Consider the following 20,732-nt stretch of genomic DNA (forward strand, 5'->3'; position numbering starts at 1 on the left):
TTTTCAACCCAGTCATGTTCGTAGGTATCCTCTTATGTTTAACTAGTTTCTGTATCTCATACATGCAGATTCGCTAGGTATCAGAATCCTATAGTATTGAGTCTTACATTCTGCACTGAAAATATTCATGTCTAGGCTCTGTTTGCATTTTTTATTGAATTTTTTTGCTTTGAAAAAAAATGCATTAAAAGCTCAAAATATTTTTCTGATTATCGTGAGGTTTCTCAACACGTAAAAAAATTTATATTACATATCATTAATTTTATTAGAAACAGCCTCACGGGAACCAATAAAAATGAAGCAGCCTTCATAATCGACGAGTATTGGTGCCTGTGGTGAAGTTGAGTCTTATATCGCTTTTCTGTCTAGACCTTATCAAGTTTAATGGTGATTGTGGATAAGTTTAATGGTCCTGTAAAATACTGTAATTATAATTTCTTTGTGAAATGTAGTGCTACTGTTTTTGTATACAGCAAATCTGAGATTCAAAATCTTACTTTTTGACATTACAGTTTTCATCGAAAACATTGCCACCTACGAGGATGAATCGGTAATAAATTCATTCAATGGCTGCAACATAGGCGGAGATACTCCAGCGTCAACAGTGGATCCGACTGATCTAATGTATATGGGTAAATATGAACTGACATCCAGGGCCATATATATGTTTTTACCTCCTGTGGGCTATACAAATTTTGCCGCTCCTTCCCATTTCAATCCAACTTTTACCTCCTCCTTCCACTCCGGGAGCACCGGTTGAAAAGAACCATCAATATATGACATTTTGTTTATGAACTTAACATAAGGCCCGCCTCCGCCGCACACATTTCTGATATAAAATTTATTAAATGCTTATTTTTAATTTCGAAAATACTTGCTAAATGTTCAGTAATGCTTGTCAAATGCTTGCCAATTTTAAAAATGCTACTCGGTTAATTGACTGTTGAATATCATGTGATTCAATAAGCCAATATCTTGGAAATTGTGTTTTTGAAACGATAGTGAACATACGCGTCGCATCTCTCTCAGTGTAAACACCGCCAGTCTCTAAAATCACGTTTTTCAAACCCTAGACAACGCGATGCTAGTTCCATGAAATAAGGGGATAAAATAACAATCAAAATACTGTGTATATGTAAAACGCACTATGTCCATTTTCATCAGTATTGAGATAACGCTATTAATTTGCGTTGTCTTTTCGTTACACTATACACATAGGTATAGAACAAGTCCTATTTCAACAAATAACAGATAATCACTTTAAGAACACTTTAAAAACGGCTCTCTTGTAAAATTTCCCTTTTGGCACATAGTGCCAATTATCTCCGATATACAGAAAATTCAAACTGCAAATGTAAAATGTCAACTGACCTGTGTTTGTTACTCATGCGAAAAGAAAGTAAGACAGGACAATATAAAGATTGCAGAGAAAACACGATTTAATTGTTGTCCTGTATTAAGACCAGGATGTGAGTCAACTTCATGTGGTTTTGCAACCAAAATGGAACTAAAATGCAATAAATATTCCTCTTTTACTTTAATTTCTTAAACGAGCACTAGCTCAAACTTTTTCAATTTATCGATCTATCGTATAAAAAAATATGAGTCTGACGCTTTATTGAATGCAAGTATTGCAGAGGATTCAAAATTACCTAAGATTGAATTGTGGCAATTGTTCATAAATTATCATTAAAGAAAACTCTCACAAAATACAAAACATATGAACTTATCAGAAATGAGTAGCTATATTTGATATTTATTTACTTTGTTTGGTCAGAAAAGTAGAATGAAGAGGAGTTATTCCTGTTTTGTTGGTAATAATGCGTTTATAATCGAATATAATTTTATAATACTGTATACAATTCCTAAAAATTTGGGTTCTGCTAAGCTCCACATTTGTCCTCCTCTTTTTTTTCAGGGAAATGTCACATGAGGAGAACTGTCCTTAGGACCAAATTGAGTGACCCCCGCCTACCATTCTGTACAATTTCTTCTTTATATTCCGATTAGTGACTGCAAACGGATGGGGTTCTGGATTGACCTGCTTCATCCCATTTCCGTTCCCAAACAAGTTTAAAAAAATCGCATTGTAATTAAATTCATCCATTCTATTTACAGCCATTTAACACATGTTTCTACCCCCCCCCCTCCCAACTATAGCCCAAAGACTCTCACTAAAGCCCGACCGGTGAAATAAAAAGCATCTTTGTTGCAGAAGATTCTTTCTCATATGACGGGTGTCGTTGAAATCAGTAGAATGTTCTGTCTTTTTACTTTCAAAGACAACCGAAATTGAGTTATTGAAATGTTCTTTGTGGTCAGCTGGGAAGGGTGCAGCAGCCTCCAGTCAAGGAAAGAACCCCCTTTCTTGTTTTCTTCCTGACCTGTAACAACACCCTCCATAGATAGCCCCCCAAAGAAAATAACCCCCCTCTTTCTAGGATGTGTCGGCTGAACTCTTGTATTTTTTCCAACACCTCCAGTAATCTAAAATGAGTGCTGCTTGCTTCACTGGATGCCTACTCACCCTCCCACCTCTACTTGTGACAATACTATTTTGGAAGGCGGTGAATAACACGGTAAATAACTGTTTCTCTCTTCCTTGACATCTCAAAAGCATTTGAAAACGTCAATCGCGAGATCTTACTTTATAAATTATCTAACGCTGGTGTTAGAGGTGAAATGTTACAATGGTTTAACTTTTATCTAAATGATAGAAAAGATAAATAACTCTTTTAGTGAATACACAACTACAACAAAAGGAGTTCCTCGGGGCTCTATTTTAAGTCCGATTGTTTTCATCATTTTGATTTTCATCAAATGATTTTTGTACGCTGAAACTCTTCGGTAAAATAATAACATACGCGGATGATTCTGTGATTCTCCATTCCTGTACTGATGTACATTCGCTTAAAAGACAGGTTGAACACGATCTTTTAATAATCAGTGATTGGTTCAATAATAACGATATGAAATTGAATCTCCAAAAAACTAAATTTATTTATTACAGCTTTATTGGGTATAGCAATTCAGACATAGTATTCAAATCACATCTTACAGACTGCTCAAGAAGTGATTGCAACTGCCCTAATGTAAATAGAGTTTTTTCTTGGAAATATCTTGGAATCCAGTTAGACTCAAACTTGAAATCTCACGTTGCTATACTAACCAAAAAACTTTTCATATTTTCTCTATAGGTTCTATCATCTTCATAAAATTGTCCATCCTTCCTTTTTACGAATATTATACTAAGCATGGATACAATCTTCATTACAATACGGAATAACAACTTGGGGATGTGATTATAAAACAAACCTACTTCCTATCATAACCTCTCAAAATAGAATTTTTAAACTTTTAAATCATTCGGTTTTGACTTCTGGTGCTATTGTCAAAGACATCTTGAGTTTACGACACTTGTTTGTCTACAAATCGATATTGACACTTCATAAAAATAAGAATTTATGCTCTCCTAAAAAATTTATTTCTCTGAGGAGGCCCGGGGAAATATTTAAAATCCCTATACGTAGAACAGAGATATTTAAAAATACTTCGTCTATTCAGCTCCCAAAATTTACAATACCTTGCCATTCGAATTAACAAATATAGCTTCATATTCTAAATTTAAAAAGGAATTATTTAGTTACATTGCTGCTCTCACCAACATTGAAGACTATTTTTAAATGTATATCACGGGGCTATACGAATAAGCTACTTGAATTAAAATTGCCGCTTTATGTATATGACCATTAATAACATGTACATTATATAGGACTGTGAAAATTGTTTTGATTATGATCATTAATTTCGTTGATCTGTTGTCAGTACCGGCATAATTACCCCTTGACAACTCTTATATATCGATACACTTACATACGTTTAGATGCACCGCATTATACATTATATTGTATTGTGGTTTTGAATGAATTTGATTGAATAAAGTTTGCGACTGTGAAAAAAAAAGTTCTGAAAGAAAAAATGAAAAGAACAAAAACAAAAACAAAAATAGCAAGGTCAGACAAATATATATTTTTTTACTTGAACGACAGCCTGTGAGGAAAAACACAAAAAATAAACACAATATGGTTTAATAATTATATTATTTACGATAGAAATGACACGTCATTTCACACGTTCCGTTTTAAATATGAATTTTATAAAAAAATTTTTTTCCTTCCTCTCTTTCGATATTCCAAAATTCGCCGCCCTTCCGAATTTGCCTCCCTGGGCTATAGCCCGCTAGCCCCCCTGTAAATACATTACTGGTGTTCCCAAATAGTATTCTCACAAGTAGAGGTGGGAGGGTGAGTAGGCGTCAAGCACTCATTTCAGATTACTGAATGTGTTGGAAAAAACACAAGAGTTCAGCCGACGTCCCCTAAAGAAGGGTGGGGATTATCTATGGAGGATTTTGGTACAGTGGGCAGGAAGAAAAAAAAAGAAAGGGGTTCTTTCCGTGACTGGAGGTTGCTGCACCCTTCCCAGTCCCAGCTGACCGCAAAGAACATTTCAATAGCTCAATTTCGGCTTTCTTTGAAAGTAAAAAGGCAGAACATTCTACTGATTTTAACGACGCCAGCCATATGTAAAGTATCTTCTGCAACAAAGGTGCTTTTATTGGTGCCGTTCGAGGCTTTGGTGAGATTCTTTGTGCTATGGTTGACCATCTGGGGGAGGGTAGGGGTGGAAATAGTGTTAAGTGGCTATAAATCGAATGGATGAATTCGATTACAATACGCTTTTTTTTAACTTGTTTGGGAACCGAAATGGGATGAAGCTGGTCAATCGAGAACAACATCCGTCTGCAGTAACTAATTGGAATATAAAGAAATCATGGTACAGAATAGTAAGCGGGGTTACGTGACTCCGTTCACTGGTTCCATAGGCGTACGTAGAATTTTCTGAAGGGTTTTTGTTTACGTTTTTCGTACAAAATAACACTATAATTTCGGCTTGGGAGGTTAGAACCACACCCCCCCCCCCCGCCCCCTGCGTACGCCAATGACTGGTTCTATAAGGACAGCTAGCTCTCTTCATGTGACGTTTTCCTCAAAAAAAGTGGGGGGGGGGAGACAAATGTGGAGCTTGGCAGAACCCATATTTTTGTTAATTGTATGCATTATTACAAAACTACATTCGATTATAAACGGCGCAGTAGCCCAGGTCGATAAGATGCTCGCCTAAAGTACCAAAGGATGTTTAGAGGTGTCACGAGTTTGATAGTCGGTTCGTCCTTGTCAGAAAACTTTCCTGACACAGGGGTACAACAGAAATTGCCCCATGACCGCAGAAAAAATTGCTACCGCAGGGAGTCCCCCATCGAGGGGATAGCGCACCAACCTCTCGATGAGTATAAAAACAAGCCTGCCGTTCGGAATCGGCAATAAATTGTTGGTCCCGGAATAATTAGCCCTCGTGTGCAGAAAATGACCGTGGTGCGACAAAAATGATCAAATGATTATAAACGCAGTATTACCAACAAAACGGAAAAAAGCAAAGCAAGTAAATATCAAATATAGCTACTCATTTCTGATAAGTTCATACCTTTTATATTTTGAGAGAGTTTTCTTTAATGATAATTTATGAACAATTGCCACAATTCAATCTTAGGTAATTTGGAATCCTCTGTAATACTTGCATTCAATAAAGCGTAAGACTCATATTTTTTTTATAAGTTTGAGCTAGTGCTTGTTTAAGAAATTAAAGTAAAGGAATATTTATTGTATTTTAGTTTCATTTTGGGTGCAAAACCACATGAAGTCGACTCACATCCTGGTCTTAATACAGGGACAACAATTAAATCATGTTTTCTCTGCAATCTTTATATTGTCCTATCTTACTTGCTTTTCATATGAGTAACAAACACGATAGGTGAACAGTTTACATTTTACATATGCAGTTTGAACTATTTATATATATCGGAGATAATTGGCACCATGTGCCGAAAGGGAAATTTTACAAGAGAGCTGTTTAAAGTGTTTTAAAAGAGAATATCTCTATTATTTATTGAAATAGGACTTGGTCTATACCTATGTGTATAGTGTAACGAAAATACAGCAAATTAATAGATTAATTATCTCAATATTGACGAAAATGGACATAGTGCCTTTTATACATATACACAGTATTTTAATTGTTATGTTATATTAATCCCCTGTTTCATGGAATGGGCATCGCGTTGTCTACGTTTTGAAAAACTTGATTTTAGAGACTGGTGGTGTTACACTGAGAGAGATGCGACGCGTATGTTCATTTTCATTTCCAAAAACACAATATCTAAGAAATTGGCCTATTGAATCAATCACATGCTATTCAACTGTCAATTAACCGAGTAGTATTTTTAAAATTGGCAAAAATTTGACAAGCATTACTGAGCATTTAGCAAGTAATTCCGAAATTAAAAATAAGCATTAAATAAATTTTACATCAGAAATGTGCGGCGAATGCGGTACCTTATATTAAGTTCATAAAAAAAATGTCATATTGATGGTTCTCTTTTTTCCGATACAGCGACGCATACGTTCATGTGGTGATTATTCCAAGAGAAATGCGGTACCGTATTAAACTACATGTACCGCAATAAAAAAAACATACGCAATGAAATATAGAAACAAAAGACCACGATAAAATATATATTAGTTATAGCTCATTTCGTTTTTAATTCTAATAAAAATAATTAATTGCCACTCAGTAAATCCCATATTAATTCGTATTTAGAATCTATGTAATATAATAAATTTGATTATTCAGACCTGTAGAATTGAAATTTTGGAAAATTGTCTGGAAACTTCTGAACATAGCAAGTTTTGGAAACCATGAAGTTTCTTGATGCATTTTTGGTCACTGATTTTAAACGCTGCTCATTTTTGACTATCAAGTAAAAAATTTTCACAAAAATTGATTTCGGTATAACAGGTGAAAATCTATAAAATATGTATTATTGTAACCTTTCAAATACTAAAAATTAACTTTTCAAAGAACTTTTTACATAATCTTTGTATGTATTATTATATTTTTTATTATGTAGATTTCAATATATAAAGTAGCATAGATAAAAGAACAAAAATAAAAGGAACAAAAGCAGTTTAACTAATAATAATTTCCTTGTTTCTAATATTTACTGAGACACATATTTGAATTCGAAAATAGGAGGAAAGTTGGGGAAAAAAAGCAGCAAAAACTAACGGACAACGCCTCTTTTCCAATTTTCTTGAATTCAGATATCTCTGCGAATATTGTACTTAGAAACGTGGAAATTTCTTAGTTGGCGTCAGAAGAGATAGGGCAACAACTTTTTAATTCGGTTTTTGGGCACAGGTTGTCCATATAGAAGGGTTTTTTTTATTTCAATAACTGCACAATCCCTTGAAACATGAATAACGTAGCTGAAATCCCTGACTTCGCACATTTACGTTCCGCAAGAATGACTTTAATATCTATCACCGTTTCCTTGCTATTCCCATTTTCAAAACCGTCAGGCGATTGTGGGACACTCTGTATATTCAAGTAACGCAAGCATTCAGATAACAGGAGTGCACAAACCGCTGGGTCTAGAATTTTAATCTGTCCACGAAACAATTTTGAAAAGTACTTCATTATTTAAAAATACACTTTAGGACGTACGGTTAAAGATAATATGTATAGATATTATGTAATGCATTTTGTTGCTAGACTATGACCAAGTACGCAAAAAGTATCTCGCCACCAATCAATGGTGCCGACATACTTTCATATTTGAATGTATGCATCGTACATTCGAATTAAATTTATCAGTGTTTTTCATCGATGTGTAGATACTTGAGGGCCGGAGGTTGAGCACACCCCCACCCCCCCGCCCGTTATATGGCAATCCTTATGGATCGGAATAGGATACGAATACAGGACAGGACAGAAAAGTAAAATTTAGGCGCAACTATATACAGTACCACTTTTTGTCTTTTGTTTGTTTATGACTTATTAGTAATGGTATGAGAGGGGTGGAAGAGGGGGGGGGCTAAAAAAGTTAGACTGAAAACGGAGGGGGCGGCGAAATTTGTATAGCCCACAGGCTAAAAAAACATAAATACGGCCCTGTTCATAAATGGGGTGTACTATGGCATATTTTAACTCACTATAAAAGAATCCATTTGGTATTAGTATTGATGAGTTGATTAGGTTTTTAGTATATCCATGTGGATAATGTGCGATTATTTTCAACATCTTAGGTGGTTATTTGATCGTATCCACTTGCTTTGTTAATCTTTAATTTTGTTGTAATCCCATCAATCTCACTATCATTAATTTCGAAAAAATACATCGAGTTGTTAGAATTAGTTGTTGTTTGCTCCTCCTCATAATGGCAGTCTGTATCTAATTCCATTTTTTTCTATGTTTCTTGTTATAAAGTGCTCATTGAATTTTTTCGCTAGTATTTTATTTCTGTCTGAGATTGGAAGTGTAATTGTGCTTTACATTTTTATTTAGAACATTGTGATTGATACATTTCCATTGCTGTTTCTTATTATTCTCACATGCCCTAAATTTATTCCTATATATAATGTGCCCGTTTTATTTTTTTAATAAACATTTTCAGATCTTGATTATATTTCTTGTATTCGAATTCGTATGAAACAATATTTGTGTATTTTTTACATTTTTTTGTACAATCTTTCTTTATAATTTATTCTTACTATTTCCTTAATGATTCAATTTTTTTTACTTTTTGTTTTGGGTTTCATTTTAACTTGTTTTGTCCAGAGATTAGAATTTGATGTTATAATATCTGAAAATCTTTTGTATTTATTTTCTAAACATCCTTCCTCCCTTCCCCTAGGACACTAACCAAATTTATATTTGCAATAAAATCTTCGAATTTATTGTAATTTATAATATTTAAATGTTTGTTTTGATCATTTTTCCTTCTGATTTCCTTTTTATACAATTTATATATCCTATTACTGAAAAATGATCTGTTATATTTGAATTTTGTATACCAAAAATTTTTGTGTAGTGTTTATTTTTGTTCTGTAAAAAACATGGTCTAAGCATGTCTTAGATTCATTAATTTCTCTTGTATTGATAATTTTTGTCGCATCACGGTCATTTTCTGCACACGAAGGCTAATTTCTTAGATTGGGACCTACAATTTATTGCCGATTCCGAACGGCGGGATTGTTTTTATGCTCATCGAGAGATTGGTGCGCTAACCCCTCGAGGGGGGAACTCCCTGATGTATCAATTTTTTCTGCGGTCATGTCACCGTTTCTGTTGTACCCCTGTGTAAGGAAAGTTTTTTGACCAGGACGAAATAGGTATCGAACTCGTGACACCTCTAAACATCTTTTGGTACTTTAGGCGATTATCTTATCGACCTGGGCTACCGCGCCCCTCTTGTATTGCTATTATCAAGTGGTATAAATCCATTTATTGCCATTATATCAAGGTATTTTGAAGTTTCAGAATCTAGGTTAAACAAACCATTCACTTTTCAGACATACTATGATGCTTGGCTGGAGATTTAACAATCGACCTTTTTTAAAATCTGATAAATAACGTTTTTAAACTGTGACAGTAATGACATACATATTCAGAAGGCTTACGTCTCACCTTATATTCACACAAAGCCAGCTCGCGACCCTTGATTTATTTCATTAGCTACACGCAGTTGATGTCAAAAACAGAAGGTGGTCACAAAAATTTGATTCGACAATGTATATAATTGATAAATACGTAACATGATTGGATACTCGACCATGCGAATGTTGTATTCATAAATCATAAACTTTAATAAGAAAAGAACCGCTGCTTGTTAAAATATTGAAAATAATGTTTTTTTATCCTTCAAGCGATAGGACTATTGGGTAACTTTCTCTCTTCCACGCCCTTATTTCATCTACAAGAAACGTGTCGATCACGGAACACCCCTTATCATTGACCGATTAACACGAGTTTATTAACACGTGGCAATATATGTCTGCGTATGTGACCTTCAGTAAAAAACCATAAAGCCATTTCGTAAACGCAATTCGTTCTAATCTTTAATTAGTTTCATATGTGTGTAGAACTGAAGGACATGGAAGAAAAAAATTTTCAATCCTCTTCAGTAATTTAACTACAGGTTTGTCTTTTGCCTATTGTAAAATGTTGAACTGATTCTTTTTTTAATTTCAAATGTTCTTTCGTTTTAATATTCCAGAAACTTTTCTTGGTTTGATTGCATATAAATTTTCCGCTTAATGAAAGTGCTTATGTGATACTGTATGAGAAAAAAAAAATTCCCCAGAACCTACTGCCTAATTTTATTTAGGTCAACTGTCATCTTATAAGATGTCTACCATTCAAAGGAATTGGCCCACGCCTCTGTATTCATGTTGATTTTATGAAAAAAAAAGAGTCCTCTGTTCTATCAGCGTGTGAACGACCGCTTTGTGAAGCATTAAAAGAGAGATGAAACATAGGAAGCCATTGTGTGTCTTAAACCGCTAGTATCATTATCATAAAAAGGCGTAGATCGGGTACCTTCAACCCGTTGCTCGCGAGCACCATGGTGCTCCCTGAAGTACGCAGAGTTCTGGATGCTTGTGTCCGATTTTGTGATCGCGAGCACTTGATCAACGTTCCGATTGAACATCTTGGAGGCACTGCATTCAAGTATTGAAATCATCGTCATTTTTCATGCATTCGTATGTAAAACTTCCGTAAAAGCGCTCTTCTTCTGAGGATGAGTACAGGCAGTGTTCGTGACTGGAAAAAGGGTAAAGACCTCTGGGGGGGCGTAGATAGAGAGAAAAATCGCTTTAAAATAGAGCTCCTTTGGATGTAATATTCTTCCTAGTAAAAAAATCTCACAAAAAACAAAAATATTAATCACATCCTCAGATATTCATATAATTCAAATACGAGCATATTAATTAATGTTTCTAAAACGGAAGAAAATAGTTGAATATTTTGCAGATTTTTAAACATTAAAGAGATATAAATCTCAAGGCCTTGTGATAGAAACATAAATCATTGCTAAAAGTGATCATTCATGGGCGTTTCACACTCGGGCTGTTTCCTTGAACGTTTGAAAAATGGATATAGTTCAAATAATACAGTCTCTCTCTGGTGATTTTATAATATGTTTCCAGCTGGTAGAGCGTCACGCAGCAATAACTTTTCGTAGAAATTCGAATAAAATTAGAAGTTGTTCATTTATTCATAAATAACTTTTTTTATTGCAGCTTAGCCAAAAAAAATTGTGTAATATTTTTTAATTGTTTCTGAAATTTCTTTATCATTAGTGTATATTTCTCGAGCTTGAAGTGCTTATGATAAGTTTTAGTGGGGCTTTTTGCCCTGCCCTAGAATTTATCATCAAGGATATGCTAATATTTGTTTTATTGACATTCATTATCAGTATGAGAACAACGTTCTCTTTCTGATCTTATTGACGTCAAGTGAGCAAATCTTTACATTTTATTGCTTCTTGCCAGCGCGGTACGTCAGACATCTCTCTTCTCTCTCTCTCCTCTCTCTCTCTGGATGCAATTTTTTTTACATATATGTGTGTGAGGCGAATAATCAGCGCAACAAAAATGTTTTACGCACTAAAAACAAATAACAGTTTCCAAAATAACACGCTACTAATCTAACACTGCGTCTGTGTTCATTTCATTTAACTTGTACATAGTGCGCGGTTTCAAGAATATAATTAAACTTACAGTATTAATAGTGTATGTGGATATATGTTAAATAAATCATTTGATCATTTTTGTCGCACCACGGTCATTTTCTGCTCATGAGGGCTAATTAGACCCCGGGACCTACAATTTATTGCCGATTCTGAACGGTAGGCTTGTTTTTATACTCATCGAGAGGTTGGTGCGCTAACCCCTCGATGGGGACTTACTTTTACCGCAGAAAAAAATGCTACCGCAGGGAGCAATGTCGTCGTTTTTGTTGTACCTCTGTGTCAGGAAAGTTTTCTGACAAGGACGAACCGGGTATCGAACTCGCGCCACCTCTAAACATCCTTTGATACTTTAGGCGAGTATCCTATCAACCTGGGCTACCGCGCCCCTTATGTTAAATAAAATGCTGTAAATTATTTATATAGGTGTTATTACTATAGGTGTAGAGTTACTCGAAATGAATAATAATTAGGAGGGCTCAAAAATTTCGAGGTGGGGGGGCTAAAACTCAATATTTCTAAAGGTATAATGGAGATGATGACAAATATTGGGGGGGGGCTGTGGCCCATGGGCCAGACACAAGTTTACGCCTATGATTAGGACCTTTTGATAGAAGTTTCCGGTGATAAAAAAAATTTCCTTTGCTGGAGTATCTACCAATAGCATAACAATCAATAGCAAAAGTAAAAATAAATATTTTCAGGTTGTGCTCGCCATACGAATTTTCAAAGTTCATTAGTTGGAAACAAAATAACAAGCAATATCAATTATTGCGCGAAAAAATTTGGCACAAATTTCAGACAAATGTAAAGTTATATTGAACTCCAGCAAGACTGTACGCTTCTCCGACAAATACGGACTGCTCTATCTCATGACTGCTCATAATAGAACAATAATGAAAATTCAAACTTCTGCAGAAAGGAAAAATTAATTTAAATTATTTCATTCGGTTCGATAAAATTATTTCCCCTTATCTGATATAGCTCTAGCGATACTTGACAACTCTATGTGAAGTTTATGAATACCAAATGTGTGTGTGTGTGCCCAAGTCGTTTGGCTTGGCAGTCCAGTGGTTAGTGTGAAAACTTCTAGTTCCAGAAGTTTGGGTTCAAATCAAGGGAGTGGTATGAAAACATGGGGGTCGTTCATAATCGATTTTGAGTTGCAAATCCTGGTGCGACAAAATGTTCACAGTCTCAAGTGCGTGCTATTTAGGCTTCGAAGATTTGGTATCGTTTTTTTGCTTTATTTAAATATTAAATATGATCTTTATTTGGAAGTTATGTGAAATTCCTATATAGAATTCCTATAGAGAATTTTCCTAAGTAAAAAAAAATTAAAAAAATGTCTAGTGTATGTTATGTTAAAGTACCTTGAAGAGAATGACCGGAAGAATGGAAATCGATGAATGAAATACGCTATCCAAGTCTTACAACAAAAATATGAGCCATTCATTATTCATTGCTAAGAAGCAATCATTTATTATTTATAGACGTCATTTTATAATAGAATGACAGCTAACTTTGAGATGCAGTATTATCAAAAGTTTATTTTTACTTGGTTTGTTGAAATACAATTCGAGCAAAAATTACCTGAATATCGCTTTCGAGAGAGAGATACATAATTTTCTCCAATTTTTTCTCACTTCATTTGGTTGCGCTGTGTGATTTCTCAGAAACTCGTGTGATTTCTCAGAAACATTTGAAAATTTACAAAACGGAATATTTGAGCATATTAGAGTGTGGCTTGCTGGGAATATGTCTAGAGAAAGTCATGTTTTTTTTAACCATATATGTTAGATTATCAGAAAGATTTATATATACACAATATTTTTGAATGCATCACAAAAGCAATTATCCAGTATCTCCGCCTACGATATCAATTGCGTATGCAAGTGGAGAAGAAACCATATTTATGAGAACACTGAGCACATCCGGATTGATATAAGTGTCTCCACGATAGACGTCAATGAGTAACGATTTTTTTTTATATTTTTTTACTATAAGCAAAATGCATTGAGTGCTTTGAGAATGCTAAAATAAAAATTGGAATATATATCTACGGAAATTTTTTTTCATAAACCTAACACTTCGCATTCGCAAACAACGGAAAGTATAAATTTTATTCTTGCTAGATAATTATGATGCTTATCCTTCCAACTGTGTCTGTTTATTCATGACCTAAGTGAAATGTTTTTTATTACTATTCATATAGTATATTATACTTTGACCACACGTGTACTCAAATCATAGTAAGATCAGCTATACGTGGCACAACAGCCAAAAATCGAATATCATAAAGCTGAATTTGCGTAAAAGACTGTGTGGAGTTGGATTTTAATCTTATATCAAGTAAGTCATGAGAGATCTTAAGATGAAGCATTTTTCATGCAATCCGTTTAGGCTGCCCTCATAGTCGGATGCAAAGGTATGGGTTACAAAAATTGCGACTAAGAAGAAAAAATCGCATAGGGGTGGAGGAAGGGATGTCCGCACACAGTAGAGGAGGATAGAAAAAATGACCCGAGAGGTTCTGAAATGTAAGGGTATGATGATGATGATTATCTCTCCTCAGAAACTCTTTTTTTCCTCCCTCCCCCGTTTAAAAAAAAGAAGGGACAAACAGATCAATCAGCAGATCGAGGTAAAAACAAGAATTCTTGCTCATGTGGTGCACCTCGTTGAGTGGCTATTTTCGTTGTTAGTATCTATTATACACTTCCGTACCTCTTGGTCACCCCACTATGTGCGCGGCCTAAGTCTCTCAGGGACACTGGAGGCAGGAAAATTATCTTCCCTGAGATTGATACATAAAGACCGATAAACACAATAATTAATAATTCTTCTGCATCCTGTTGATCGAGTTACCAACAGTGCCTTTGAATATAGAACCATGGCATCGTTTCTGCGTCTTCTCCCAAAAAATTCTTTAATGGGTTTTCTGAAAATATCGAAACTGAACCATCGTGAGTATGCAATATATTTTTTTGGATGTAAAAAATGATTTACATACAAGTTGAGTCTCCACATAAAAAAGTCATTTCGTTTCATTCAAAAATTCACTGCAATTAGATTTATACAAATTATTCATTAGTCATTCAGAAATTATAATGACATTTTTTTATCTAGAATTTTGTGTATTTCGGAAAGTGCTAGAAAAACATCAACGTATTTATTTAGTATAACTCATTGTTAATTTCATGCTATGGAGGTGCATTACTGAAATATTAAAAATTTAATTCATTAAAAAATGAAACTAAAATTTTTGAAAAAAATGAAACTAAAATTTCTGAAAAAAATGACACCAAAGTTTAAATAAATTCATAGTGAAATCACATTCAATGATACTTGAAAAAAAATTTAGAATTTAATTTTGTTAGAAATTGAACACAGGCGTGGATAAAAGTTTTTGAATTAAAAACTAGGGGGAAGTAATAATATAATTTATTATTCATGATTTAATTCCAATAATATTCATTTCCCCATTTGTCTGCTCTAATCTCTTCAAAGATCTATAGTATAATGACCTTGGGGGAAAAAAAGAACCCGCGAAATAAAGTTTGAATGTTTACTCGACATGTAGTGTATACAGGGTGAGGGCAGAGGAGATAACCACACCCCCCGTTCCCTTAAAATTTTGTATTACTAGCATAGGTGGGAAAGTGGAGGTCGAAAATCTTTCCCCCCCCCCCTTTGTTCGAAGAGCCTGTATCCGTTTACGGTTTCGATATGGTTTCAACATTCGCGCTTCAGGCAGAACGTAGATAGAAAAATAAGGTATCCAACCAGCTGATTAAAAAAATGAAAATTTGCACATTCAATGCTTCTAGCACGAGGGGGGAGGGGCGATATTATTTCGTGATGGTTTTCTTCGCATTTCCTGTTTCATATAACTGTTTCTTCATTCATCTTCATATTTATCTCTAAAAAACATTCTTTAAAATCTCTTAATCTGTTAGTTGCAATTTGAAAGGGAATTTTTGAAACAACACATTTAAGAATTCGAGCATGTGTGATTTTAATAAGTTTAACACAAGTTTAATTCTGGTGACGCCAACAAAAGAATGAGCAATAAAGGACAACTAATACAAATCCAATAGAGCAGTGGTTCCCAAAGTGTGGGTCGCGACCGGGGTCGCGTCAATGAACTGCGGGAGGGCCCCGAGAGATTCTCCAAAATAAAAACGTCCAAATAAGAAATTCATTTTTATTTTAAAGATATGTGAAAACACTAAAAAATGGCTTTACTCAGCTGAGCTAATTACCATGTATCATACAATGTAATTTTATCGAATTCTACTTGATCAATATATCAAGTTAATACTTTTACAGGGTGACTCAAAGAGAATCACCTGATTTCGAAACTATACATTTCTAAAAAATTGGTAACACAGAAAGATAAGTAGAGCTCGGAAGTTCAGGAAAAATCCATGAATGTCTTTTTTTGCCTATTTTCAAACGTTTTATGTAAAAATGAATTTTATGAATTTTTCCTGCCGTAAATTCCTATTTCGGTATTGTTATATGTTTATTCATGAATTTTAGAGGCCATATTCTGTAGAACTTGAATGTTTTTAGCATTGAGAACTCAAAAGATTTTTTTTTTTTACATTCTCAACCCTTAGTATTAAGGGACTCGGCTGATTTCCCTCCTGATAGAAGGGTTTGAATTTTAAACATGTTCCCTGAACAAGTCGATTGCCCCAGTCTGATTTTCTTTTTTCTTCATTGTAGGTGATGGAGTGGGGGGATTTGAAACTTCCCAAACATGTAACCAGTAATCATATGTAAAAATTATGTGCAATTTGGTTTAGAAATGGAAAGAGCTTTCATGAAAATTTGTGGGAATACAAATTGTGTCCAATACGAATCTGACAGCTCCCATATTCAGGTGTGAAAATATGTGGCAGTTAATGATCAGAGTGGTGGACCATCAGGGAGGGAAAATAAAATCATTCTACCAGGAAATTGCTTCGTTGAAATAGCTGAGGTTTTTATTGCGAAATGGAAAATCAATCACAAGGGAGTTTATAGATTGATTTATTAATAAATATATAAATGTGTGTGCCCAACTTTTAATTATAGTGAATCCCGCTTATAACGTTTTTAAAAAAAACATCATAAAAACATTGTAAACAGGAAAACGCTTTAAACGGGAAATCTTAACGGGAATTATACTTGGAGAGTTGTGACCATGAAAATAAGTCGTACTAAAACATTCTAAATGGGAACATTATAAGCGGGATCGACTGTATATTTGTTTTAGATTTATTACATTTGTTAAATTCTGGTTTAATGGGCTTCTTTGCAAGCTTTTTCAACCAGAAGATAATGAAAGTAAAAGAACCTAGTAATAAGCTTGTAAATTAATCTTTTTTTCTTTCTTTCTTTCTTTCAAACCTATGACAACTCAGGTCTATCGCCATGGGCAATTTACTACCTAGGGAGTTGTGGCGGAAGTGTAAGTGTGTGCACCTAACAGTCTGAGTGCGTATCCGGTGTTGTGTCTGAGTTTTCGGTGCAGCCATCTATATTTCAGAAGTGAAGTGTAATGACTGAATATTTGTACTGTTTGTAGGCGTGTTGCTATCTGTGGCGAGACTTTTAACGGAGAGATCGGCTCGCATTTGCGCCTCGAAGTTGGGAACCACCGAAAACCAACTTCAGCCAACCACCACTGGGTGGGGCCTTTTTTCAATGAACCTTTGGATAGAACATGTTTTCAGAAATGAATTATTTATTTGATTCACAGGGATACCTCCTCCTACCAAAAACACGGCCCGCCGCTCAACGAATAAGCAGATCAACGACCTGGGCCATGCTGGAAATAATTCACAGAGATACCAGTGAATAGTGGGGAGGACTATAATTTTTTCTAGAGGGACTCAATTTCACTCAAAAAGGACCCAGATCCGCCAAGGTAAATTAGAGTACACCGGCATCTCTGAGGATTAACGAGAAGTCACACGGAACTAATCAGGTGAATAGTCCGGGTTTGGCACAGGAGTCATACTGAGTCTTGTTAACAATTGGCGCCAGCGGCAACGACATGAAGAAAACATTGGGGGGCTGAAAGTTGCCAGTCTCGTTATATACGGTACTCAAATGCGTACGCAGGAGGAAGGGTGTGATCCATTGTATATTCATTAATTATTGGGGAGGGGCTTAGCCCCTTCACAAAATTTATTAAGGGAATCAAATGGCCTCAGCCCCCTAAATTCTGGCGCCTATGATTGGTGCACTGTGAAGGATATGTGAAACGGAGCACTGTCATGATGCAAAAACCAGTGGCCCGTCTGTCTTTGCATGGTCTCGGCGTATAAATTCTTGCATTCCGCATTCCGCCGTCTGTCTTTGCACGCTGCTGTGCAATCAATCTTCTTGGCAGCTAGCTTGGGAAAAAGCACCCGTGCACTTAAGTTTTACCCATAGCAGCATCCCCGTAAGCTGTTTCTAACATCCCAACAGGGAAAATTTCACAGAACCGCACTGTTGATGCCCGGTGCCCTAGTGGCGCAGTGGTAAGATGCTCGTCTTCCATCAAGGTTACCATCAAGGCCCATGGATTAGAATCCAGGCATTGAAGGTCAGACGGAGCCCCGCACTGTTCACATTAAGTCTTCCATGGCTAAAAACAAGGAACAGGCTAAACAGCTTTCACGACGGATGCCAAGTACAATTTTTCCGAGCAACGCCACTTGGCATATTGACTCAGGCATAGTGGTTTTACGCTTACTTAGTAGGAGAACCACCTACTACGTATGCTCCGCTTACCGTAAAGCGGTTCTGGTAACTTTTTTTTGGTACCCCCTCGTTATGTTGGGCTTCTAAGATTTTTATTTAATACAAATTGTTCAATTGCGACCAGTAAGATGTTATTTCTGAAATAAAAGGGAGTGAATTTCATTCTAAATAAAGAAAAATGAAAAAAAAGAACTCTCGAAATAATTAGGTTATCACTAAATCAATTCTTGTGGGAATTTGATCCATTTTAAAACTGAGCACCTCATACACATCAGGTATGTACTGTAATATCTACGAAAATACACTATTGAAGACAGAATTCATCAAATGCTATTGCCAGAACAGACAAACAGACAAATTTCCTAACGAAGCGGCGAAACGGAAAAAAATTTAAAATATCTTCATCAACATATTTTGAAAATGTCATTTATACCTACATTCGTATACAACTGCAAGCAATTTTCTGAAGTAACTGTTATTTCAGTATAAGGGGCCATTCAAGTATTATGTCATCATCGATGGGAGGGGGAAGGGGGTTTCCGATTTGCTGACTTTTGATGACAAGGGGGGAGGGGGGTTTTGGATAATGCTTACGTGATCAACCACCCTTTATGAAAATATGTTGGATTCAGAGGGGCAGAGCTGAAGACGAAATTTTGTTGACAAGGGGGGGGGGGAGGGGATCAAAAATGGCTAAAAATGTTCTTACGTAATACTTGAACGGCCCCTAACAAACGAAGTACTGGAATATGTTTAAAAAAAATCTATATTGTTGTGAATGTTGCTAAGAATTCAACTTCTTGACTTTTTCTTCAATGGATATAATACTATAATATTTCTTTTTCTATTGTGGTAAAATATGCTGATAACGAATTAATAAGAATTTTATTATCATAATAATAATTATATATATATATAATAGGGGTTTCACTGATGTCAACCCTTAAGACAGCAAGACAAATCCGAGGACTGCTCCACAGGCACCCGAACATTCAAGTGTCATGGTTTAAGGCACACGAGGGCTGTGAGGCAACGAGGAAGCGGATAAATGCGCCAAAGATGCAATTCGTGACAGAGAACTAATCAACAGCGTATGCCTCCCACCGTCTGCAGCCAAGGCGCTAATCTGGAAGAACCAGTGCCGTCTTAACGCATGGGCCCACCCGGGCATGGCGCGGGGACCTCAAGAGAAGAGAGGGGGCCTCACAAAAATTAGATCTGGTTGAAATTTTCGAGAATCTGCCAGGTAGGTCCTCAGAAAAATCAGCTGGCCTGGGGGGGGGGGCCTCATGATGGTCTTGAGACGGCCCTGAGAAGAACATGCTAGAAGAATGGCAGCTGGCTTGGAACAACCCGGGGCATTAGAACTAACGACGTGATGCCTAGGTGAAAGCCGGGAATAACAGATGGAGAAGAGAGATCATCATCATGTTTATAACCGGACACGGAAAACAAACCTTCACCGTTTCAAAGTGGTCCCAAACGACAAGTATGGATGCGGTAAGGTTGGGACCAAAATGCACTACTGATGGCCTGCCCACACAACATCTGAACTTCAGGGCCCCTGCTGAATGCTGGTCAGTGGTCTGGATAAAATCTATACTCAAAAGACCAGAACTAACCAAATGGCTAGTAAACCTCGTCACCTTCCTGAGCGACAATCCAAATAAGATCAAGCTAATGGGAAGCCCGAATGATGGCAAAAAAAGGGTGGGCTTGGACATCTCAGTGACCCCCCCCCCCCCGGAGATCAACAAAACAACAAGACGCGTTGACACAGAGATCCAGTGGGACTCAGAAGAATACGACCTGCAACTTACGCCAAGCCACTGATGGCATTGGTCTTAGGTCCCCTCCTTTGCATGATAGGTCCTCCAATTTTTTTTTTTGTAATTTTGCATTACAGTATATATTGTAAATTGTATTTTTGTTTCTCGAATTAATATATATTGTCATAAGGTCCTGTATGTACCCTACGAAAGGGGCCTCACACAATCTCCTTTGCACAGCTGCCTTTTCACATATTTCAATTCTTCATTTGTCTAATCTCGTACACATGCTTTCCATTAAACCAATGGCGACCAGAACAATTATGGCAAGCAAAATGGATGTACACCACGCACATGTTTTTGCAATTGTATATCAGTGGTTCTCAACCTTTTTTTGACTCGTGGAGTCCTTTTTCAGTATATAATTTCTATGGCGGAGCCCTGTTTTACTCTAGGAGCCATTTTTTTGTACATAATTTTTATGGCAGAACCTTGTGGGCCTCTCTTATTTACTTATCTATCAAATTTACTGATTCATTTTATTTTCCTCGAGTCACCGCGGAGCCCCT

General features: G+C 35.9%; 1 protein-coding gene across 2 annotated transcripts in view; it reads left to right on the forward strand.

Annotated features, from left to right (window-relative positions):
* The first annotated feature begins 9,960 nt into the window (after nucleotides 1–9,960).
* Nucleotides 9,961–20,732, forward strand: part of LOC149080210 (5-aminolevulinate synthase, erythroid-specific, mitochondrial-like) — a 56,265-nt gene continuing 45,493 nt past the window's right edge. Inside the window, exon 1 of one of the 2 annotated variants that reach the window (XM_089239263.1) lies at nucleotides 9,961–10,096. Coding sequence is in view for 1 of the 2 variants with exons in the window: in XM_089239262.1 (XP_089095388.1) it covers nucleotides 14,544–14,616 (73 nt within the window). In the remaining variant the exon portion in view is untranslated. Of the gene's footprint in view, nucleotides 10,097–14,295; nucleotides 14,617–20,732 lie in introns of those variants that run through there. The other variant, XM_089239262.1, reaches the window with a different exon arrangement.

This window comes from Pholcus phalangioides, unplaced genomic scaffold (assembly GCF_987345545.1).
Source record: "Pholcus phalangioides strain wild (caught in Gottingen) unplaced genomic scaffold, Ppha-v1.0 ptg000011l_1, whole genome shotgun sequence".
Taxonomy (NCBI): domain Eukaryota; kingdom Metazoa; phylum Arthropoda; class Arachnida; order Araneae; family Pholcidae; genus Pholcus; species Pholcus phalangioides.